We start from the raw sequence: 25,618 nt of genomic DNA on the forward strand, positions 1-25,618 counted from the left end.
TTTGTGTGTGTGTGTGTGTGTGTGTGTGTGTGTGTTCACACAGCAAGTGCCAAAGTGTAAAATTTTTTGGTAAAAAATGACTGAACTACACCAGAAGGTTCAACGTTTCTTCACTTCAGCAATAATCTGCCTAGTGTCGTCTTTAAAAAGAAGAACTTTGAAACTACAAAGCATTCAAGATTTATGACCGTTTAAGTCTATGCTCATTATAAGTACTGCATAAATATAATTTACTACCATAAAATCCCCTAAAAATACCAAATATTTAGTAAACAAAGAAACATTGTCAAACTAAAATATAATACATTCATTTAATTGATAAACAACAACAACAACAACAACAAAGATATATGTAAAATATGTCATTAAAATAAAAGAAGAATTTTGATCCTGGCTTTATCCAATGCTCAAATTTCTGTTTTGAAAATGGATGCAAATCAATGCATATTTAATTAAACAATACCTAATTTGCATATTTTTTAACATAGCTTTTCAGTAAACTTGTAATACAACAAATCTTTTGCGATTCTTAAAGGGATACTCCACTTTTAAATGAAAATTCTGTCATCATATACTCACCCTCATGTTGTTCATGAGAGCGTCTTCACAAAGAAGATATTTAGAAGAATGTCAGTAACCAGACAGTTTCTGGGTCCCATTGACTTCCACAGTAGGAAAAAAATATACTCTGGAAGTCAATGAGACCAGAAACTGTCCGTTTACTGACATTCTTCAAAATATCTTCTTTTGTGTTCAGCAGAAGAAAGAAATTCACACAGGATTGAAACAACATGAGGGTGAGTATATGATGACAGAATTTTCATTTAAAAGTGGAGTATCCCTTTAATGTAATCAGATGTGGAAGTGTGTTGATGTCTGTAAGAGTGTGTCTGATTGTGTGGCTGTAGGGGACTGGAGGATGGTGATCGGCGAGGATAAAGCCAAGGTCTCCAACATCGTGAAGGACAACATGCAAGACTTCCGCAGGTTATACAGCAGGATCCTGCAGGAGTGTCCTCAGGTGGTGTACAAGCCTCAGCAGGGCCGGCTCGAGGTGAGACGCACTCCTCTCTTTACAACCCCTGGGGATCATGGTGCCTTCTTCTTAATTACACAAATACAGCAAGGTTCTTAAACTCTAGATGTGCATCACGGTGTGTTTTATGTTTTTAATTCATTTATGAAGCCACTGTAAACTTTATTGTTACATATTATACTGTTATATTATAATGCTATCATATTCTGTGCCGGCGATTAGCTTACTGCGCTGTAAATAGAAAAGCCTGACAATTTCACTCCTAAATACCTTTCAGTATTGTGGTATTCCTCCATGTTTCTCACTGACACGCCCCAACTTATAAAGATCGGGGCTTAGAGAAAATCCTGAGCTTCCCACTCGTATTCACGACACTGTGGCGGCGTTCATGTGCGTTTAACTCGTAAATACGATCTTTACGACATGACTTGACACCATTATTCCTCTGATATCAGGCAGATTCACTCGCTCATCTCTAGCTCAAGTCAGGTCTCCTTCATTTATACAGCGCTTTAACACTATAGAGTTTCACAGCAGCTTTACAGAGATAACAGAAGATTACAGTAACAGAGAGTGTTTAGGCTTTACAGCAGCTCTAGAATAAAGTTATTGTCCAGATAAAGCTAGTTTTGATGATTCACTTCCGTTGTAAAGATCATTAGTTATTAACTTATTAATAATATAAGTTATTAACTAATACACACCCCTCTTTAACAGAAAGCTTATAATGTGTTCTGGCCGCTCAATTGCACGACAACAGTGTTTAGGGCTCGAGAACGCAAACCTTGATACAGGTTCCAAGGTTCAAGCGTTGAATAATAAAAATAAAACGTGATCATCTCCGCGTAAACTTCAAAAACGTGAATCTGTGAGAGCGCTGACGGCGTGCACATGCATATCACGTGTTTAGCCTATAGGGATGCGTGTTTGAATGTGTGTATATATATATATATATGTCTTTCTCTACAAATTGACCTCAACAAACCACATGTCCTGCCGTAAAAATTCATCATACATCATTCTGCTTATCGATTCATAATTTTGATTCCAAATAAGGTAAAAAAACGTAGATATCATTCACATCTAGTTTATTGCAAAACATTTAATTGTAGCTGAACAAAAATCAACAGGCTAAAACACTTACGCGAGGCCTGTGATTTGAAAATAGGCTACCATCGAAAAACAACTAGCCTAACTAATATAAATTTAAAGCAATATTGAAGACAAGTAAACACTCAGTAATTAAAAAATAAAAAATAAGCAATGGCAACGACTAGATAAAACCGAACAAATTGATACGATTGAAATAAAGAGTGTTTTAAGATTTTCAGGTGTTCAGGTACAGAAACTATAATCAAATGTAAAATAACACAACACTTTTTTAAATAAAATATACATTAGAAATATAGTTACACAAGTTATTCAGTGAAGAACGAGTGAGTTTTCTCTTTGTCTTTTGTTGTTTGATTAGTGTAATTATAGAGACGGCAGCAGGAATATTAGTGCTGTCCCTTTAAGAGCTGTCCAATAGTACACACACCTGCAGCTCTGAGAACAGCCAGTTGCTTGAAGTGTTTAAAGTCATATTGAAAATCAATTCACCTAGCTATCGCAATTTATTATTATTATTATTATTTTTTTACGATTCTAAAATCGATTTTTTTTATTCCAGAATCGATATTAATTCAAATTAAATTGCTTTATTTTTGTCCTTGCTTGTAGACGAGGTTGACAGAAGTGATCCACTTTCGTTCCACCAGAGGATGAAACGTGTCGTTATCTATGAGTGTCGTAATATCCCGAGTGTTCGTGTGGAAGAGGCGTGAGACTGGACGCACTGAAAAGCCCTCGCGCTGCTCATACACAGAGAGAGAAGAGACCGTAGAGCTGCACGGTTCATCTTTATAAGACTGTGATCTCCATTCAAACACACACGAGATCTTTCAGTCCGCCTGTCTATTAAACTTTGACAGAATCATATCTCATTATTCAGATCTGTGTTAGCGCTGACCCGGAGAGAGTCGTCACCAAACCGCTTCACAAACACTCTTTTCAACCTCATAGTATCATTATTTCTGTGATGCAATATTTCAGATTATCATAGAATACAAGTTTAAAGTTCAGATATGAACACTGATGTCTACGATAGCGATCGAAATCAGCTTTTGATAAAAACTTGGTTCTTAAAATAACGCATTTATCGATTACATTGTTTCGCCACTAGATGGCCACAAGAGACTGTTAAAAATGTATTAGATATTGAATCATTTATTCAAGAGAATGTAGTGTTGTATGACGCTTCTGAAGTCAAACTCAGAAAGATGTGATGAATTGTTTTTGTAAATATGATTGTACATCACGTACAGTCTGTATAAGTGTACGCTTTAACTTTCCCCATGGTGGCGCTCTGCCTCTAGTGCAATATCGGATCGCAATACTTGTAGAATACATATCGTATCTGCACCCGAATATGGTGACGGTCTCGAATCGGGAGACGGGTGTATCGTCCAGCCCTAGTCTTTAGTTTAGTTGTGTGTTCAGAAGCGTGGGAGAATCAAGATCCTAGCATTAATATTCCCAAAGTGCGTACAAGTTACTCAGTTACGTGGCTGACACTGAAGGGCTTGTTCCGGTTATTTTCATAAAAATGTCAGTATGACAAAAATCTCTGCTTTACTTTCTTAGTGCAAATTTTTTTTTTTTTTTTTTTTATACAAATTTGGGGTAAAAACATCATGATGTGTTTTAAAATGGATAGTTGTGGTTGTAGATTCTGATTGGCTGAGCTGCACTTGAAGCTGTTGTAAAACACTCTATAAACACACACTGTGAGCTCATAACATCAGCGTTACTGTTGATCTTATCGTGGTTTACACTGATCTCAGGACAGCTGTAGATCTTCGCTGAGCGCTTGCTTTAAGTCAGACTGGGTTTATTGTGTTCAATCTTTATCGCAGCACTTCTGCCACATCTTGTTTAGAGACATGACACACGAGGAAGACGATGAGCATAGAAACCGATACAGTACATAATGTTCAAACACAAGACAATTATACAATCAGCAGAGCAGAAATCACAAGCTTGTCAAACACAAAAATAAAACAATATTAATGTGGGACACTTTTACTGGTAACAAGACATCTGGCATCATCAGGACACACACATATTCCCCCACTGCATTATTATACATTATATATAGTAGTTTAATGTAGTTCTGACACTAAAACTCTGAAAACGTGCATTTTTTTCTCACACAGTAATTTTCATTGTGAGTGAACTATCCACGATACATGTTGCAGTTTTGTGTTGCGATATGTGACTCTGGATCACGTCACCAGTCACATGACGCACGGGTGTATTTGTGGCAATAGCCAACAATACATTGTATGGGTCAGAATTATCGATTTTTCTTTTATGCCAAAAATCATGAGGATATTAAGTAAAGATCATGTTCCATGAAGATATTTAGTACATGTCCTACTGTAAATATATCAAACATGTATTTGTGTGAGTGAATGCAGCACTATCGCCAACATGAACAACTTTAAAGGAGATTTCCTCAATGTTTCAATGTTTGCTCCCTCAGATTCCAGATTTTCAATAGTTGTATCTCAGCCAAATATTGTCCTATCCTAACAAACCACACATCAGTGGGAAGATTATTCATTCAGCTTTCAGATTGCCATATAAACCTCAATTAGCAATAATGTGCGATCTGTGACCCGCTGTAACCCTCATGATCCCGTGTGTCAGGTGGACAAGAGCCCCGAGGGCCAGTTCACTCAGCTCATGGCTCTGCCCCGCTCGCTCCAGCAGAAGATCACGGCTCTGGTGGACCGGCCCGGGAAGAACCGGGACGTGGAGGAGATCCTGCTGCAAGTGGCCCAGGACCCGGACTGCGGATCCGTCGTCCAGCAGGGTAACGTTACAGCGACGTGTGTGTGTGTGTGTGTGTGTGTGCGGATCCGTCGTCCAGCAGGGTAACGTTACAGCGACGTGTGTGTGTGTGTGTGTGTGTGCGGATCCGTCGTCCAGCAGGGTAACGTTACAGCGACGTGTGTGTGTGTGTGTGTGTGTGCGGATCCGTCGTCCAGCAGGGTAACGTTACAGCGACGTGTGTGTGTGTGTGTGTGTGTGTGCGGATCCGTCGTCCAGCAGGGTAACGTTACAGCGACGTGTGTGTGTGTGTGTGTGTGTGTGTGTGCGGATCCGTCGTCCAGCAGGGTAACGTTACAGCGACGTGTGTGTGTGTGTGTGTGTGCGGATCCGTCGTCCAGCAGGGTAACGTTACAGCGACGTGTGTGTGTGTGTGTGTGTGTGTGTGCGGATCCGTCGTCCAGCAGGGTAACGTTACAGCGACGTGTGTGTGTGTGTGTGTGTGTGTGTGTGTGTGTGTGTGTGTGTGCGGATCCGTCGTCCAGCAGGGTAACGTTACAGCGACGTGTGTGTGTGTGTGTGTGTGTGTGTGCGGATCCGTCGTCCAGCAGGGTAACGTTACAGCGACGTGTGTGTGTGTGTGTGTGTGTGTGTGTGCGGATCCGTCGTCCAGCAGGGTAACGTTACAGCGACGTGTGTGTGTGTGTGTGTGTGCGGATCCGTCGTCCAGCAGGGTAACGTTACAGCGACGTGTGTGTGTGTGTGTGTGTGTGTGTGCGGATCCGTCGTCCAGCAGGGTAACGTTACAGCGACGTGTGTGTGTGTGTGTGTGTGCGGATCTGTCGTCCAGCAGGGTAACGTTACAGCGACGTGTGTGTGTGTGTGTGTGTGTGCGGATCCGTCGTCCAGCAGGGTAACGTTACAGCGACGTGTGTGTGTGTGTGTGTGTGTGTGTGTGCGGATCCGTCGTCCAGCAGGGTAACGTTACAGCGACGTGTGTGTGTGTGTGTGTGTGTGTGTGTGTGTGCGGATCCGTCGTCCAGCAGGGTAACGTTACAGCGACGTGTGTGTGTGTGTGTGTGTGTGTGTGTGTGTGCGGATCCGTCGTCCAGCAGGGTAACGTTACAGCGACGTGTGTGTGTGTGTGTGTGTGCGGATCCGTCGTCCAGCAGGGTAACGTTACAGCGACGTGTGTGTGTGTGTGTGTGTGTGTGTGTGCGGATCCGTCGTCCAGCAGGGTAACGTTACAGCGACGTGTGTGTGTGTGTGTGTGTGTGTGTGTGTGTGCGGATCCGTCGTCCAGCAGGGTAACGTTACAGCGACGTGTGTGTGTCTGTGTGTGTGCGGATCCGTCGTCCAGCAGGGTAACGTTACAGCGACGTGTGTGTGTGTGTGTGTGTGTGTGTGTGTGCGGATCCGTCGTCCAGCAGGGTAACGTTACAGCGACGTGTGTGTGTGTGTGTGTGTGTGTGTGTGTGTGTGTGTGCGGATCCGTCGTCCAGCAGGATAACGTTACAGCGACGTGTGTGTGTGTGTGTGTGTGTGTGTGTGTGTGTGTGGATCTGTCGTCCAGCAGGGTAACGTTACAGCGACGTGTGTGTGTGTGTGTGTGTGTGTGTGTGTGTGCGGATCCGTCGTCCAGCAGGGTAACGTTACAGCGACGTGTGTGCGTGTGTGTGTGTGTGTGCGGATCCGTCGTCCAGCAGGGTAACGTTACAGCGACGTGTGTGTGTGTGTGTGTGTGTGTGTGCGGATCCGTCGTCCAGCAGGGTAACGTTACAGCGACGTGTGTGTGTGTGTGTGTGTGTGTGCGGATCCGTCGTCCAGCAGGGTAACGTTACAGCGACGTGTGTGTGCGGATCCGTCGTCCAGCAGGGAACGTTACAGCGACGGTGTGTGTGTGTGTGTGTGTGTGTGTGTGTGTGCGGATCGTCGTCCAGCAGGGGTAACGTTACAGCGACGTGTGTGTGTGTGCGGATCCGTGGTTACAGCGACGTGGTGTGTGTGTGTGTTGTGCGGATCGTGTCGAGCAGGTTAACGTTACAGCGACGGTGTGTGTGTGTGTGTGTGTGTGTGTGTGTGTGTGCGGATCCGTCGTCCAGCAGGGTAACGTTACAGCGACGTGTGTGTGTGGTGTGTGTGTGTGTGTGTGTGCGGATCCGTCGTCCAGCAGGGTAACGTTACAGCGACGTGTGTGTGTGTTGTGTGTGTGTGTGTGTGCGGATCCGTCGTCCAGCAGGGTAACGTTACAGCGACGTGTGTTGTGTGTGTGTGTGTGTGTGCGGATCCGTCGTCCAGCAGGGTAACGTTACAGCGACGTGTGTGTGTGTGTGTGTGTGTGCGGATCCGTCGTCCAGCAGGGTAACGTTACAGCGACGTGTGTGTGTGTGTGTGTGTGTGTGTGCGGATCCGTCGTCCAGCAGGGTAACGTTACAGCGACGTGTGTGTGTGTGTGTGTGTGTGTGTTGTGTGCGGATCCGTCGTCCAGCAGGGTAACGTTACAGCGACGGTGTGTGTGTGTGTGTGTGTGTGTGCGGATCCGTCGTCCAGCAGGGTAACGTTACAGCGACGTGTGTGTGTGTGTGTGTGTGTGTGTGTGCGGATCTGTCGTCCAGCAGGGTAACGTTACAGCGACGTGTGTGTGTGTGTGTGTGTGTGTGTGTGTGCGGATCCGTCGTCCAGCAGGGTAACGTTACAGCGACGTGTGTGTGTGTGTGTGTGTGTGTGTGGTGTGTGTGTGTGCGGATCCGTCGTCCAGCAGGGTAACGTTACAGCGACGGTGTGTGTGTGTTTTGTTGTGTGTGTGCGGATCCGTCGTCCAGCAGGGTAACGTTACAGCGACGTGTGTGTGTGTGTGTGTGTGTGTGTGTGCGGATCCGTCGTCCAGCAGGGTAACGTTACAGCGACGTGTGTGTGTGTGTGTGTGTGTGTGTGTGTGTGCGGATCCGTCGTCCAGCAGGGTAACGTTACAGCGACGTGTGTGTGTGTGTGTGTGTGTGTGTGTGTGTGCGGATCCGTCGTCCAGCAGGGTAACGTTACAGCGACGTGTGTGTGTGTGTGTGTGTGTGTGTGTGTGTGTGCGGATCCGTCGTCCAGCAGGGTAACGTTACAGCGACGTGTGTGTGTGTGTGTGTGTGTGTGTGTGTGTGCGGATCCGTCGTCCAGCAGGGTAACGTTACAGCGACGTGTGTGTGTGTGTGTGTGTGTGTGTGTGTGTGTGTGTGTGTGTGTGTGCGGATCCGTCGTCCAGCAGGGTAACGTTACAGCGACGTTGTGTGTGTGTGTGTGTGTGTGTGTGTGTGCGGATCCGTCGTCCAGCAGGGTAACGTTACAGCGACGTGTGTGTGTGTGTGTGTGTGTGTGTGTGCGGATCCGTCGTCCAGCAGGGTAACGTTACAGCGACGTGTGTGTGTGTGTGTGTGTGTGTGCGGATCCGTCGTCCAGCAGGGTAACGTTACAGCGACGTTGTGTGTGGTGTGTGTGTGTGTGTGCGGATCCGTCGTCCAGCAGGGTAACGTTACAGCGACGTGTGTGTGTGTGTGTGTGTGTGTGTGTGTGCGGATCCGTCGTCCAGCAGGGTAACGTTACAGCGACGTGTGTGTGTGTGTGTGTGTGTGTGTGTGTGTGTGTGTGTGTGCGGATCCGTCGTCCAGCAGGGTAACGTTACAGCGACGTGTGTGTGTGTGTGTGTGTGTGTGCGGATCCGTCGTCCAGCAGGGTAACGTTACAGCGACGTGGTGTGTGTGTGTGTGTGTGCGGATCCGTCGTCCAGCAGGGTAACGTTACAGCGACGTGTGTGTGTGTGTGTGTGTGCGGATCCGTCGTCCAGCAGGGTAACGTTACAGCGACGTGTGTGTGTGTGTGTGTGTGTGTGCGGATCCGTCGTCCAGCAGGGTAACGTTACAGCGACGTGTGTGTGTGTGTGTGTGTGCGGATCTGTCGTCCAGCAGGGTAACGTTACAGCGACGTGTGTGTGTGTGTGTGTGTGTGCGGATCCGTCGTCCAGCAGGGTAACGTTACAGCGACGTGTGTGTGTGTGTGTGTGTGTGTGTGTGTGTGCGGATCCGTCGTCCAGCAGGGTAACGTTACAGCGACGTGTGTGTGTGTGTGTGTGTGTGTGTGTGTGTGTGTGTGCGGATCCGTCGTCCAGCAGGGTAACGTTACAGCGACGTGTGTGTGTGTGTGTGTGTGTGTGTGTGTGTGTGCGGATCCGTCGTCCAGCAGGGTAACGTTACAGCGACGTGTGTGTGTGTGTGTGCGGATCCGTCGTCCAGCAGGGTAACGTTACAGCGACGTGTGTGTGTGTGTGTGTGTGTGTGTGTGTGTGCGGATCCGTCGTCCAGCAGGGTAACGTTACAGCGACGTGTGTGTGTGTGTGTGTGTGTGTGTGTGTGTGTGTGTGTGCGGATCCGTCGTCCAGCAGGATAACGTTACAGCGACGTGTGTGTGTGTGTGTGTGTGTGTGTGTGTGGATCTGTCGTCCAGCAGGGTAACGTTACAGCGACGTGTGTGTGTGTGTGTGTGTGTGTGTGTGTGTGTGTGTGCGGATCCGTCGTCCAGCAGGGTAACGTTACAGCGACGTGTGTGCGTGTGTGTGTGTGTGTGTGTGCGGATCTGTCGTCCAGCAGGGTAACGTTACAGCGACGTGTGTGTGTGTGTGTGTGTGTGTGTGTGTGTGTGTGTGTGTGTGTGTGTGTGCGGATCCGTCGTCCAGCAGGGTAACGTTACAGCGACGTGTGTGCTTGTGTGTGTGTGTGTGTGTGTGTGTGTGTGTGTGTGTGTGTGTGCGCGTGCGGATCCGTCGTCCAGCAGGGTAACGTTACAGCGACGTGTGTGTGTGTGTGTGTGTGTGTGTGTGTGCGGATCCGTCGTCCAGCAGGGTAACGTTACAGCGACGTGTGTGTGTGTGTGTGTGTGTGTGTGTGTGTGTGTGTGCGGATCCGTCGTCCAGCAGGGTAACGTTACAGCGACGTGTGTGTGTGTGTGTGTGTGTGTGTGTGTGTGTGTGTGTGTGCGGATCCGTCGTCCAGCAGGGTAACGTTACAGCGACGTGTGTGTGTGTGTGTGTGTGTGTGTGTGTGTGTGTGTGTGTGTGTGTGTGTGCGGATCTGTCGTCCAGCAGGGTAATGTTACAGCGACGTGTGTGTGTGTGTGTGTGTGTGTGTGTGTGTGTGTGGATCTGTCGTCCAGCAGGGTAACGTTACAGCGACGTGTGTGTGTGTGTGTGTGTGTGTGTGTGTGTGTGTGTGTGTGCGGATCCGTCGTCCAGCAGGGTAACGTTACAGTGACGTGTGTGTGTGTGTGTGTGTGTGTGTGGATCTGTCGTCCAGCAGGGTAACGTTACAGTGACGTGTGTGTGTGTGTGTGTGTGTGTGTGTGTGTGTGTGTGTGTGTGGATCTGTCGTCCAGCAGGGTAACGTTACAGTGACGTGTGTGTGTGTGTGTGTGTGTGTGTGGATCTGTCGTCCAGCAGGGTAACGTTACAGCGACGTGTGTGTGTGTGTGTGTGTGTGTGTGTGTGCGGATCCGTCGTCCAGCAGGGTAACGTTACAGCGACATGTGTGTGTGTGTGTGTGTGTGTGTGTGTGTGTGTGTGTGTGTGTGTGTGTGCGGATCCGTCGTCCAGCAGGGTAACGTTACAGCGACGTGTGTGTGTGTGTGCGGATCCGTCGTCCAGCAGGGTAACATTACAGCGACGTGTGTGTGTGTGTGTGTGTGCGGATCTGTCGTCCAGCAGGGTAACGTTACAGCGACGTGTGTGTGTGTGTGTGTGTGTGTGTGTGTGTGGATCTGTCGTCCAGCAGGGTAACGTTACAGTGACGTGTGTGTGTGTGTGTGTGTGTGTGTGTGTGTGTGCGGATCCGTCGTCCAGCAGGGTAACGTTACAGTGATGTGTGTGTGTGTGTGTGTGTGTGTGTGGATCTGTCGTCCAGCAGGGTAACGTTACAGTGACGTGTGTGTGTGTGTGTGTGTGTGTGTGTGTGTGTGTGTGGATCTGTCGTCCAGCAGGGTAACGTTACAGTGACGTGTGTGTGTGTGTGTGTGTGTGTGTGTGTGTGTGCGGATCCGTCGTCCAGCAGGGTAACGTTACAGTGACGTGTGTGTGTGTGTGTGTGTGTGTGTGTGTGTGTGTGTGTGTGTGCGGATCTGTCGTCCAGCAGGGTAACGTTACAGCGACGTGTGTGTGTGTGTGTGTGTGTGTGTGTGTGTGTGTGTGCGGATCCGTCGTCCAGCAGGGTAACGTTACAGTGACGTGTGTGTGTGTGTGTGTGTGTGTGTGTGTGTGTGTGTGTGTGTGTGTGGATCTGTCGTCCAGCAGGGTAACGTTACAGTGACGTGTGTGTGTGTGTGTGTGTGTGTGTGTGTGTGTGTGCGGATCCGTCGTCCAGCAGGGTAACGTTACAGTGACGTGTGTGTGTGTGTGTGTGTGTGTGTGTGTGTGTGTGTGTGTGTGTGTGTGTGGATCTGTCGTCCAGCAGGGTAACGTTACAGTGACGTGTGTGTGTGTGTGTGTGTGTGTGTGTGTGTGTGTGCGGATCCGTCGTCCAGCAGGGTAACGTTACAGTGACGTGTGTGTGTGTGTGTGTGTGTGTGTGTGTGTGTGTGTGTGTGGATCTGTCGTCCAGCAGGGTAACGTTACAGTGACGTGTGTGTGTGTGTGTGTGTGTGTGTGTGTGTGGATCTGTCGTCCAGCAGGGTAACGTTACAGTGACGTGTGTGTGTGTGTGTGTGTGTGTGTGGATCTGTCGTCCAGCAGGGTAACGTTACAGTGACGTGTGTGTGTGTGTGTGTGTGTGTGTGTGTGTGTGTGTGTGTGTGTGTGTGTGTGTGTGTGTGTGTGTGTGTGGATCTGTCGTCCAGCAGGGTAACGTTACAGTGACGTGTGTGTGTGTGTGTGTGTGTGTGTGTGTGTGTGTGTGTGTGTGTGTGTGTGTGTGTGTGTGTGTGTGTGTGGATCTGTCGTCCAGCAGGGTAACGTTACAGTGACGTGGTGTGTGTGTGTGTGTGTGTGTGTGTGTGTGTGTGTGTGTGTGTGTGTGTGTGTGGATCTGTCGTCCAGCAGGGTAACGTTACAGTGACGTGTGTGTGTGTGTGTGTGTGTGTGTGTGTGTGTGTGTGTGTGTGTGTGTGTGTGTGTGTGGATCTGTCGTCCAGCAGGGTAACGTTACAGTGACGTGTGTGTGTGTGTGTGTGTGTGTGTGTGTGTGTGTGTGTGTGTGTGTGTGGATCTGTCGTCCAGCAGGGTAACGTTACAGTGACGTGTGTGTGTGTGTGTGTGTGTGTGTGTGTGGATCTGTCGTCCAGCAGGGTAACGTTACAGCGACGTGTGTGTGTGTGTGTGTGTGTGTGTGTGTGCGGATCCGTCGTCCAGCAGGGTAACGTTACAGCGACATGTGTGTGTGTGTGTGTGTGTGTGTGTGTGTGTGTGTGTGTGCGGATCCGTCGTCCAGCAGGGTAACGTTACAGCGACGTGTGTGTGTGTGTGCGGATCCGTCGTCCAGCAGGGTAACGTTACAGCGACGTGTGTGTGTGTGTGTGTGTGTGTGTGTGTGTGTGTGTGTGTGTGCGGATCCGTCGTCCAGCAGGGTAACATTACAGCGACGTGTGTGTGTGTGTGTGTGTGCGGATCTGTCGTCCAGCAGGGTAACGTTACAGCGACGTGTGTGTGTGTGTGTGTGTGTGTGTGTGTGTGGATCTGTCGTCCAGCAGGGTAACGTTACAGTGACGTGTGTGTGTGTGTGTGTGTGTGTGTGTGTGTGTGCGGATCCGTCGTCCAGCAGGGTAACGTTACAGTGATGTGTGTGTGTGTGTGTGTGTGTGTGTGTGGATCTGTCGTCCAGCAGGGTAACGTTACAGTGACGTGTGTGTGTGTGTGTGTGTGTGTGTGTGTGTGTGTGTGGATCTGTCGTCCAGCAGGGTAACGTTACAGTGACGTGTGTGTGTGTGTGTGTGTGTGTGTGTGTGTGTGCGGATCCGTCGTCCAGCAGGGTAACGTTACAGTGACGTGTGTGTGTGTGTGTGTGTGTGTGTGTGTGTGTGCGGATCTGTCGTCCAGCAGGGTAACGTTACAGCGACGTGTGTGTGTGTGTGTGTGTGTGTGTGTGTGTGTGTGTGTGTGCGGATCCGTCGTCCAGCAGGGTAACGTTACAGTGACGTGTGTGTGTGTGTGTGTGTGTGTGTGTGTGTGTGTGTGTGTGTGTGTGTGTGTGGATCTGTCGTCCAGCAGGGTAACGTTACAGTGACGTGTGTGTGTGTGTGTGTGTGTGTGTGTGTGTGTGCGGATCCGTCGTCCAGCAGGGTAACGTTACAGTGACGTGTGTGTGTGTGTGTGTGTGTGTGTGTGTGTGTGTGTGTGTGTGTGTGTGTGTGTGTGATCTGTCGTCCAGCAGGGTAACGTTACAGTGACGTGTGTGTGTGTGTGTGTGTGTGTGTGTGTGTGTGTGTGTGTGTGTGCGGATCCGTCGTCCAGCAGGGTAACGTTACAGTGACGTGTGTGTGTGTGTGTGTGTGTGTGTGTGTGTGTGGATCTGTCGTCCAGCAGGGTAACGTTACAGTGACGTGTGTGTGTGTGTGTGTGGATCTGTCGTCCAGCAGGGTAACGTTACAGTGACGTGTGTGTGTGTGTGTGTGTGTGGATCTGTCGTCCAGCAGGGTAACGTTACAGTGACGTGTGTGTGTGTGTGTGTGTGTGTGTGTGTGTGTGTGTGTGTGTGTGTGTGTGTGTGTGGATCTGTCGTCCAGCAGGGTAACGTTACAGTGACGTGTGTGTGTGTGTGTGTGTGTGTGTGTGTGTGTGTGTGTGTGTGTGTGTGTGTGTGTGGATCTGTCGTCCAGCAGGGTAACGTTACAGTGACGTGTGTGTGTGTGTGTGTGTGTGTGTGTGTGTGTGTGTGTGTGTGTGTGGATCTGTCGTCCAGCAGGGTAAGCAAGATCAGCAAGATTTTAAATGTTTTTGAAAGAGTTTCTTCTGCTCACCAACATTTTTATTTCAGGATTCTTTGATGAACAGAAAGTTCTAAAGAACAGCATTTATCTGAAAGAGAATCTTTTGTAACATTAAAAAGTTTGGGGTCAGTAAGAATTTATATGAAATTTTTTGGGGGGAAATAAATAAATGAAATCAATACTTTTATTCATCAAGGATAAATTAATTTGATCAAAAGTGAAAGTAAAGACATTTATAATGTTACAAAAGATTCTATTTCAAATAAATGCTGTTCTTTTGAACCTTCTATTCATCAATTTTTTTTTTTTTGTATGTTTAATCAAATAAATGCAGTCCTGTTGAGCAGAAGACTTCTTTTAAAAACATTAAAAATCGTACAGATTAAAAGCTTGAATAGCAGTGTACTTCCAAACTGAAGAACAAACTGGATTCATTTCAAACTAAATCAGGCCAAAACATTCTGGGAACAGTTCGCTCCAACAGGAAAACTCCTTCACACTCCCATTGGTCAGTGGTGATGATGTAGTAATAGGTGGGTGTGGCTCTGAGGCTCCGCCTCCTCCTCCAAGGAGTAAATCTTCTCCGGTTCATTTCTTCTGTTCAGTCGTCGAGCTGAGGAGACTCCGACACTGTTGTTCATGTTTAATACTGTAAAGCTGCTGATTTAAAGCAATATAATGTATAAAGATGCTTTCTGAACGGCTGTTTTCTACAGATGCACGAATTATCGGACACCATATCGGGATCAGCCGATATATGTTCATTTTTAATGTTATCATTATCGGCCCAATAAGAAAATCTGGCCGATATATTAAAGCCGATAAATAATGTATTATCTCCTTCAGCTGAGATGCTTCAGATGCGCACTGTTCAACATGATGATTATGAACTGCTTGAAATATGAATGAAATCGCTTCAAAAAAGGAAAATACAGTAAAGTGCAGCACAAGTGTGTCATATCGGCTACATCATATTATATTAAGAACATCATTATAATTGTGTGTTTGGGTCGTGGATTTTAACAGTGAGACTATTGTTTTTGTAATCAGGCTCTCAAAAATAATATAAAAATTTGGATTTAGATTTATCAGCCAATATATCAGTTATCGGTATCAACCAGAATGTTCATATCAGTGCATCTGTACCGTTTTCTCATTTTCATGGTGTTCGTTTTGTTATTGAGTTTGCAGCGCACATTTACAGCGTATGTACAGTATATCCCTGCAAACGTGTTCCCAGCTTCTTTTTACCCTCAAACGAAGAGCGTGAAGAAGTGTGCCGTGAGTATATCAGGGACTAAACACTGCCGCTGATGAAGAGCCAGAGCTGGATCTGCTTTAGACAGCGCTTCACACGAGCTGAGGGCGAGTGAGCAGTGCTTAGAGAGACTCGCCAAACTGGCCGGCTGGGTTTAGGCGGTGTTGAGTTTCTCCACGGCCTCACCCTCACGTCTCATTGTCATAATAACCGCCAGCGTTTCTCACAAACACCTGCCTGTCCTCTACACTGATGTACTACACTATAATACTCTACACTACACTGATGTACTACACTACAATACTCTACACTACACTGATGTACTACACTACAATACTCTACACTTCACTGATGTACTACACTACAATACTCTACACTACACTGATGTACTACACTACAATACTCTACACTACACTGATGTACTACACTACAATACTCTACACTACACTGATGTACTACACTACAATACTCTACACTTCACTGATGTACTACACTACAATACTCTACACTACACTGATGTACTACACTACAATACTCTACACTACACTGATGTACTACACTATAATACTCTACACTTCACTGATGTACTACACTACAATACTCTACACTACACTGATGTACTACACTACAATACTCTACACTTCACTGATGTACTACACTACAATACTCTACACTTCACTGATGTACTACACTACAATACTCTACACTACACTGATGTACTACACTACAATACTCTACACTACACTGATGTACTACACTACAATACTCTACACTTCACTGATGTACTACACTACAATACTCTACACTTCACTGATGTACTACACTACAATACTCTACACTACACTGATGTACTACACTACAATACTCTACACTACACTGATGTACTACACTACAATACTCTACACTACACTGATGTACTACACTATAATACTCTACACTTCACTGATGTACTACACTACAATACTCTACACTACACTGATGTACTACACTACAATACTCTACACTTCACTGATGTACTACACTACAATACTCTACACTACACTGATGTACTACACTACAATACTCTACACTACAATACTCTACACTACAATACTCTACACTACACTGATGTACTACACTACAATACTCTACACTACAATACTCTACACTACACTGATGTACTACACTATAATACTCTACACTACACTGATGTACTACACTATAATACTCTACACTTCACTGATGTACTACACTACAATACTCTACACTACACTGATGTACTACACTACAATACTCTACACTACACTGATGTACTACACTACAATACTCTACACTACACTGATGTACTACACTACAATACTCTACACTACACTGATGTACTACACTACAATACTCTACACTACACTGATGTACTACACTACAATACTCTACACTACACTGATGTACTACACTACAATACTCTACACTACACTGATGTACTACACTACAATACTCTACACTACACTGATGTACTACACTACAATACTCTACACTACAATACTCTACACTACAATACTCTACACTACACTGATGTACTACACTACAATACTCTACACTACACTGATGTACTACACTACAATACTCTACACTACACTGATGTACTACACTACAATACTCTACACTACACTGATGTACTACACTACAATACTCTACACTACACTGATGTACTACACTACAATACTCTACACTACACTGATGTACTACACTACAATACTCTACACTACACTGATGTACTACACTACAATACACTACACTACACTGATGTACTACACTACAATACTCTACACTACACTGATGTACTACACTACAATACACTACACTGATGTACTACACTACAATACTCTACACTACACTGATGTACTACACTACAATACACTACACTGATGTACTACACTACAATACACTACACTGATGTACTACACTACAATACACTACACTACACTGATGTACTACACTACAATACTCTACACTACAATACTCTACACTACACTGATGTACTACACTACAATACTCTACACTACACTGATGTACTACACTACAATACTCTACACTACACTGATGTACTACACTACAATACACTACACTGATGTACTACACTACAATACTCTACACTACACTGATGTACTACACTACAATACTCTACACTACAATACTCTACACTACAATACTCTACACTACACTGATGTACTACACTACAATACTCTACACTACACTGATGTACTACACTACAATACTCTACACTACACTGATGTACTACACTACAATACTCTACACTACACTGATGTACTACACTACAATACTCTACACTACACTGATGTACTACACTACAATACTCTACACTACACTGATGTACTACACTACAATACTCTACACTACACTGATGTACTACACTACAATACTCTACACTACACTGATGTACTACACTACAATACTCTACACTACACTGATGTACTACACTACAATACTCTACACTACACTGATGTACTACACTACAATACTCTACACTACACTGATGTACTACACTACAATACTCTACACTACACTGATGTACTACACTACAATACACTACACTGATGTACTACACTACAATACTCTACACTACACTGATGTACTACACTACAATACACTACACTGATGTACTACACTACAATACACTACACTGATGTACTACACTACAATACTCTACACTACACTGATGTACTACACTACAATACTCTACACTACACTGATGTACTACACTACAATACTCTACACTACACTGATGTACTACACTACAATACTCTACACTACACTGATGTACTACACTGCAATACTCTACACTACACTGATGTACTACACTACAATACTCTACACTACACTGATGTACTACACTACAATACTCTACACTACACTGATGTACTACACTACAATACTCTACACTACACTGATGTACTACACTACAATACTCTACACTACACTGATGTACTACACTACAATACTCTACACTACACTGATGTACTACACTACAATACTCTACACTACACTGATGTACTACACTACAATACACTACACTGATGTACTACACTACAATACTCTACACTACACTGATGTACTACACTACAATACACTACACTGATGTACTACACTACAATACTCTACACTACACTGATGTACTACACTACAATACACTACACTGATGTACTACACTACAATACACTACACTGATGTACTACACTACAATACTCTACACTACACTGATGTACTACACTACAATACACTACACTGATGTACTACACTACAATACTCTACACTACACTGATGTACTACACTACAATACTCTACACTACACTGATGTACTACACTACAATACTCTACACTACACTGATGTACTACACTACAATACACTACACTGATGTACTACACTACAATACACTACACTGATGTACTACACTACAATACTCTACACTACAATACTCTACACTACACTGATGTACTACACTACAATACTCTACACTACACTGATGTACTACACTACAATACTCTACACTACAATACTCTACACTACACTGATGTACTACACTACAATACTCTACACTACACTGATGTACTACACTACAATACTCTACACTACACTGATGTACTACACTACAATACACTACACTGATGTACTACACTACAATACTCTACACTACACTGATGTACTACACTACAATACACTACACTGATGTACTACACTACAATACACTACACTGATGTACTACACTACAATACACTACACTGATGTACTACACTACAATACTCTACACTACACTGATGTACTACACTACAATACACTACACTGATGTACTACACTACAATACTCTACACTACACTGATGTACTACACTACAATACTCTACACTACACTGATGTACTACACTACAATACTCTACACTACACTGATGTACTACACTACAATACACTACACTGATGTACTACACTACAATACTCTACACTACACTGATGTACTACACTACAATACACTACACTACACTGATGTACTACACTACAATACACTACACTGATGTACTACACTACAATACTCTACACTACACTGATGTACTACACTACAATACTCTACACTACACTGATGTACTACACTACAATACACTACACTGATGTACTACACTACAATACTCTACACTACACTGATGTACTACACTACAATACTCTACACTACACTGATGTACTACACTACAATACTCTACACTACACTGATGTACTACACTACAATACTCTACACTACACTGATGTACTACACTACAATACTCTACACTACACTGATGTACTACACTACAATACACTACACTGATGTACTACACTACAATACTCTACACTACAATACTCTACACTACACTGATGTACTACACTACAATACTCTACACTACACTGATGTACTACACTACAATACTCTACACTACAATACTCTACACTACAATACTCTACACTACACTGATGTACTACACTACAATACTCTACACTACACTGATGTACTACACTACAATACTCTACACTACACTGATGCACTACACTACAATACTCTACACTACAATACTCTACACTACACTGATGTACTACACTACAATACTCTACACTACAATACTCTACACTACACTGATGTACTACACTACAATACTCTACACTACAATACTCTACACTACACTGATGTACTACACTACAATACTCTACACTACACTGATGCACTACACTACAATACTCTACACTACAATACTCTACACTACACTGATGTACTACACTACAATACTCTACACTACACTGATGTACTACACTACAATACTCTACACTACACTGATGTACTACACTACAATACTCTACACTACACTGATGTACTACACTACAATACTCTACACTACACTGATGTACTACACTACAATACTCTACACTACAATACTCTACACTACACTGATGTACTACACTACAATACTCTACACTACACTGATGTACTACACTACAATACTCTGCACTACACTGATGTACTACACTACAATACTCTACACTACACTGATGTACTACACTACAATACTCTACACTACACTGATGTACTACACTACAATACTCTACACTACAATACTCTACACTACAATACTCTACACTACACTGATGTACTACACTACAATACTCTACACTACACTGATGTACTACACTACAATACTCTACACTACAATACTCTACACTACAATACTCTACACTACACTGATGTACTACACTACAATACTCTACACTACAATACTCTACACTACAATACTCTACACTACACTGATGTACTACACTACAATACTCTACACTACACTGATGTACTACACTACAATACTCTACACTACACTGATGTACTACACTACAATACTCTACACTACAATACTCTACACTACAATACTCTACACTACACTGATGTACTACACTACAATACTCTACACTACAATACTCTACACTACAATACTCTACACTACACTGATGTACTACACTACAATACTCTACACTACAATACTCTACACTACAATACTCTACACTACACTGATGTACTACACTACAATACTCTACACTACACTGATGTACTACACTACAATACTCTGCACTACACTGAATATCACTATTATCTGTCAGTCACTGTGAGAAAACCTTGATTTCGGTGAAATTACCACTTCTGTCAATAAAATCATCTGTCAATATTTAGAATGAATTGCATAAGGAATACTGATGACAATATCTCACAACATAAGCAAAAGTGGTTTTAATTCACCATGCGGTTTACCTACAGTATGTTTAATTTAACTTGGATATTATTACGTTACAACACTTTTCACTTATGCAGCACTTATATTAAATATATTTATTCACTAATAACTTTTGAAAAGGACAGCAGTTCTGCATGCAGATGATCTGTTAGTAGGGATGCGCAGATATGAACATTATGTCCGATAACCGATAAATCTTTAAAATTGAAAGCCGATAACCGATATATTGGCTGATAAATCTAAATCCAAATTTTTATATAATTTTTGAGAGCCTGATTACAAAAACAAAAGTCTCACTGTTAAAATCCACGACCCAAACACACAATTATAATGATGTTCTTAATATAATATACAGCCGATATGACAGACTTGTGCTGCACTTTACTGTATTTTCCAATCATATTTCAAGCAGTTCATAATCATCATGTTGAACAGTGCGCATCTGAAGCGTCTCAGCTGAAGGAGATAATACATTATTTATCAGCTTTAATATATCGGCCAGATTTTATTATCGGGCCGATAACGATAACATTAAAAATGAACATTTATCGGCCGATGCTGATATGGTGGCCGATATATCGTGCATCTCTACTTGATATACTTCTTGTAATTGCCAAATTATGATTTATCATACATAATTACACTGTTTTCACAGGAATCTCATCGATAGTGAAAACCTCCAGTCTAACACAGAGTGCCAAAGGAATCGCCACCGCGGGTGAGGGTCAGGGGTCAGGGGTCATCTGTCCACTTATTCTGCAGATGTGGGACGAAACATTGCAAAACTTTGATCTCTTAAGTGTTGAAAAAAATAATTAGATTTTCTCTATCCTTGATCAAAAGTATGATATAATCATGTCCTCAAAGCAGGAACTAGAACTATTTTTTTTTTTACAATACCAGATAATTATTAGACATTCCGAAATTGTGATTTGCATAAATGTTTTTGTATATTGATCCCACGTTTATCAGTGACACACTGATGTTGAAACTTGTTTTACAGGTCTCTTCAAAACGGTGTCATACAGCGCAAGAAAGCTGCAGAAAATGTGGAGAGGCTGGCGTAGAAAACCATCGTGACTGACCATTATTTCCAAACACATTTCACAATAACTTAGTGATATTTCCACAGTTGATATTTATTTACAGTCTAAGCATGAAACTAATGACTGGATCCATCCATGCTCTATATTCCTAAGAAAATGTCAATAAACATTTCTAAAAATATTCTTGTAAAGTGTGTTTTTGTGTATTTGCGGACTTCCCTTCACGCTGTACCTGTTGCGAGGACACGATGACGTCACTACCTCATTAGCATAATGTATGCTGAGCTCATTCACTTGACCTCGACCAATGAGAATGCTCGGCTCTCATCACCTGCTAGGAAGAGAATTCCATCATTCCAAGCATTCTTCCTCACACTCACAGCTCTGCTTCACACACACATACTCACACACTCACTCCTGGATTACCGCATCAAACCCTGGATCTTTCCCACTGGATTTAGCGCTGTTTTGGGGCTTTTTTGCTCGGGATCTCTCATCGACTTTGTGATCGTGGAGATTTCAAAGTGGCGCTTCAAAGTGGTACGTAGTTTGTTCTTCAACATGTAAGAAAGAGTGTGTATTCACCGAGTGTGTGATCATTACAGTAGCAGGAGTCGTAAATAACGCAGCACTTGTAAGGAAAGAGTCGAGTCAACACGTTACAATGTAACACAACCCGAGAATTCCGGGAACAAGTGAGGTCACGCACTTTCATGCGACACATTAATAAGTAACGTGCGAGCAATTGATAGCAAAACATTAATGACTAACTCAAAAGCGCGCGACTGAAACGCAAATGCACCGCAAACATTATTAAGGAAACGCGCGCGTGCGGTTGATTACAGCGATAGCGGCGCGTTCTCGTTCTGCGCGTCCACAAAGCGCATTCCCGAAGTTATAATTCCCATTGTAAAGTTGGGATCTCCTGTAGGAAGGCGCTCAGCTGTGTGTGTGTGTGTGTGTGTGGAATGCGCTCTGGGAATGTTAAGTGTGTGAAGAGCGAGCAGTGTTTCAGATCTCCACATGTTTGCGCTGTTTATTCTGGGAATGCATGAGAAAACATGTGGATTGTGGTAAAGAGCTTCCCAGTATTTACTGATGTAGTTTACTTCTGGATGCGACGTCATGAAAGAATGTTACATTCACGTGTTGCTGACTTCACAAGGTTAGTTCATCCAAAAAGGAAAATGATCCCTTATTTTACTCTCCCTCAAGGGAATGTAGGATATGCCATAGGATATGTGTTTATTTATTTATGACTATCATTTTTCAGCCGAACTCAATCAGAGTTTATTAAATAATATCCTGGCTCTTCCCAACTTTATAATGGGAGTGAATGGAGCCCGAGATTCTGAAGCCCCAAAAGCGCATCCATCATCATAACAGTGATCCATACGGATCCAGGGCTTAATAAAGGCCTCTGAAGCCAAGAAAAATATCCATATTTATAACTTATTAATAACTATAATCACTGGCTTGTGTTAACGGCTGTACACGAGTCGAGCTCTGGCGGAAGAATGACCTCTGACCCGACGCATGACCTCTGACCCGACACATGACTTCTGACCTGATGCATGACCTCTGACCCCACGCATGACCTCTGACCCCACGCATGACGTATGATGTAGGAGTAGCGTAAGTTCAGCTGAGAGTCGACGCCTCTCGCGGTTTAAACAAACTCAAGCTCCTCCCACATTTCTCTTTAATCATTTTTAGACGTCTAATTCGTGACCGGTGTTTTGTTTTGCTCTATTCTCTGCGCTTCCGTGTTCGTCAGTACGTCATGCGTCAGGTCAAAGGTCATGGCCGTTACTGGAAGCCAGTGATTATAGTCAGAGCCCGTCTACGGAGAGCCTGGCCACTCCCTGTTAAGTCCTATTGTACCGAATGTTGGTTGTAGTTCCACCAGAGCTCCACTGGGGGCGATCGCCCATGAGTGCAGAATGAATGGGAGTCTGTGGTGCTAGACGGCTAAATGTGTCTCTTTCACCCGATTGCCGTTGAGAAATCTCAAATTTGATTGTAGGCTTTGCAAGTTCAACATGGGTTATAGGTCGAAAGTTGAATGAACGACTACTTATGTCCTTTCGATTTCTTACAGGTTGAGCTGTTGTTGCCCATAACACGCTAGCATTCTGCTAATGAACGCTGATTGGTCAGTAAAGGACTGATTACGACCAGAGATACCGCTTGATGGCATCGTGTGTGTGTATTTTCGGCGTGGTGTATTTCCCTGTGTCAGCTGTGTTGTGTGTTTGCCTGTGTCAGCTGTGTTGTGTGTTTGCCTGTGTCGGATGTGTTGTGTGTTTGCCTGTGTCAGCTGTGTCGTGTGTTTGCCTGTGTCAGCTGTGTTGTGTGTTTGCCTGTGTCAGCTGTGTTGTGTGTTTCCCTGTGTCGGCTGTGCTGTGTTTCCCTGTGTCAGCTGTTGTGTTTCCCTGTGTCGGCTGTGCTGTGTGTTTGCCTGTGTCGGCTGTGTTGTGTGTTTGCCTGTGTCAGCTGTGTTGTGTGTTTGCCTGTGTCGGATGTGTTGTGTGTTTGCCTGTGTCAGCTGTGTCGTGTGTTTGCCTGTGTCAGCTGTGTTGTGTGTTTGCCTGTGTCAGCTGTGTTGTGTGTTTGCCTGTGTCAGCTGTGTTGTGTGTTTGCCTGTGTCAGCTGTGTTGTGTGTTTGTCTGTGTCAGCTGTTGTGTTTCCCTGTGTCAGCTGTGTTGTGTGTTTGTCTGTGTCAGCTGTTGTGTTTCCCTGTGTCAGCTGTGTTGTGTATTTCCCTGTGTCAGCTGTGTTGTGTGTTTACCTGTGTCAGCTGTTGTGTTTGCCTGTGTCAGCTGTGTCGTGTGTTTGCCTGTGTCAGCTGTGTTGTGTGTTTGCCTGTGTCAGCTGTGTTGTGTGTTTGCCTGTGTCAGCTGTGTTGTGTGTTTACCTGTGTCAGCTGTGTTGTGTGTTTACCTGTGTCAGCTGTGTTGTGTGTTTGCCTGTGTCAGCTGTGTTGTGTGTTTGCCTGTGTTGTGTGTTTGCCTGTGTCAGCTGTGTTGTGTGTTTGCCTGTGTCAGCTGTGTTGTGTGTTTGCCTGTGTCAGCTGTGTTGTGTGTTTGCCTGTGTCAGCTGTGTTGTGTGTTTGCCTGTGTCAGCTGTGTTGTGTGTTTACCTGTGTCAGCTGTGTTGTGTGTTTACCTGTGTCAGCTGTGTTGTGTGTTTGCCTGTGTCAGCTGTGTTGTGTGTTTGCCTGTGTCAGCTGTGTTGTGTGTTTACCTGTGTCAGCTGTGTTGTGTGTTTACCTGTGTCAGCTGTGTTGTGTGTTTGCCTGTGTCAGCTGTGTTGTGTGTTTACCTGTTTCAGCTGTGTTGTGTGTTTGCCTGTGTCAGCTGTGTTGTGTGTTTGCCTGTGTCAGCTGTGTTGTGTGTTTGCCTGTGTCAGCTGTGTTGTGTGTTTGCCTGTGTCGGATGTGTTGTGTGTTTGCCTGTGTTTGCCTGTGTCAGCTGTGTCGTGTGTTTGCCTGTGTCAGCTGTGTTGTGTGTTTACCTGTGTCAGCTGTGTTGTGTGTTTGCCTGTGTCAGCTGTGTTGTGTGTTTGCCTGTGTCAGCTGTGTTGTGTTTCCCTGTGTCAGCTGTTGTGTTTCCCTGTGTCGGCTGTGCTGTGTGTTTGCCTGTGTCGGCTGTGTTGTGTGTTTGCCT

General features: G+C 44.5%; 2 protein-coding genes across 3 annotated transcripts in view; both read left to right on the forward strand.

Moving 5' to 3' along the window:
* The window catches only part of tamm41 (TAM41 mitochondrial translocator assembly and maintenance homolog), a 31,695-nt gene extending 9,571 nt beyond the window's left edge, over positions 1 to 22,124 (forward strand). For both annotated transcript variants that reach the window (XM_081357629.1, XM_081357628.1), the window contains 4 exons: positions 909 to 1,054; positions 4,790 to 4,955; positions 21,560 to 21,622; positions 21,908 to 22,124. In XM_081357629.1, the coding sequence (XP_081213755.1) occupies positions 909 to 1,054; positions 4,790 to 4,955; positions 21,560 to 21,622; positions 21,908 to 21,984 (452 nt within the window). In that variant the 3' untranslated portion in view covers positions 21,985 to 22,124. The remainder of the gene's footprint in view (positions 1 to 908; positions 1,055 to 4,789; positions 4,956 to 21,559; positions 21,623 to 21,907) is intronic.
* A 163-nt stretch (positions 22,125 to 22,287) lies between these two features.
* vgll4b (vestigial-like family member 4b) overlaps positions 22,288 to 25,618 on the forward strand; it is an 84,641-nt gene continuing 81,310 nt past the window's right edge. The window contains exon 1 of the mRNA XM_081357557.1: positions 22,288 to 22,490. The gene's annotated coding sequence lies outside the window, so the exon portion shown is untranslated. The remainder of the gene's footprint in view (positions 22,491 to 25,618) is intronic.

Source organism: Scardinius erythrophthalmus (genome assembly GCF_964197995.2).
Source record: "Scardinius erythrophthalmus genome assembly, chromosome: 25".
NCBI classification, from domain to species: domain Eukaryota; kingdom Metazoa; phylum Chordata; class Actinopteri; order Cypriniformes; family Leuciscidae; genus Scardinius; species Scardinius erythrophthalmus.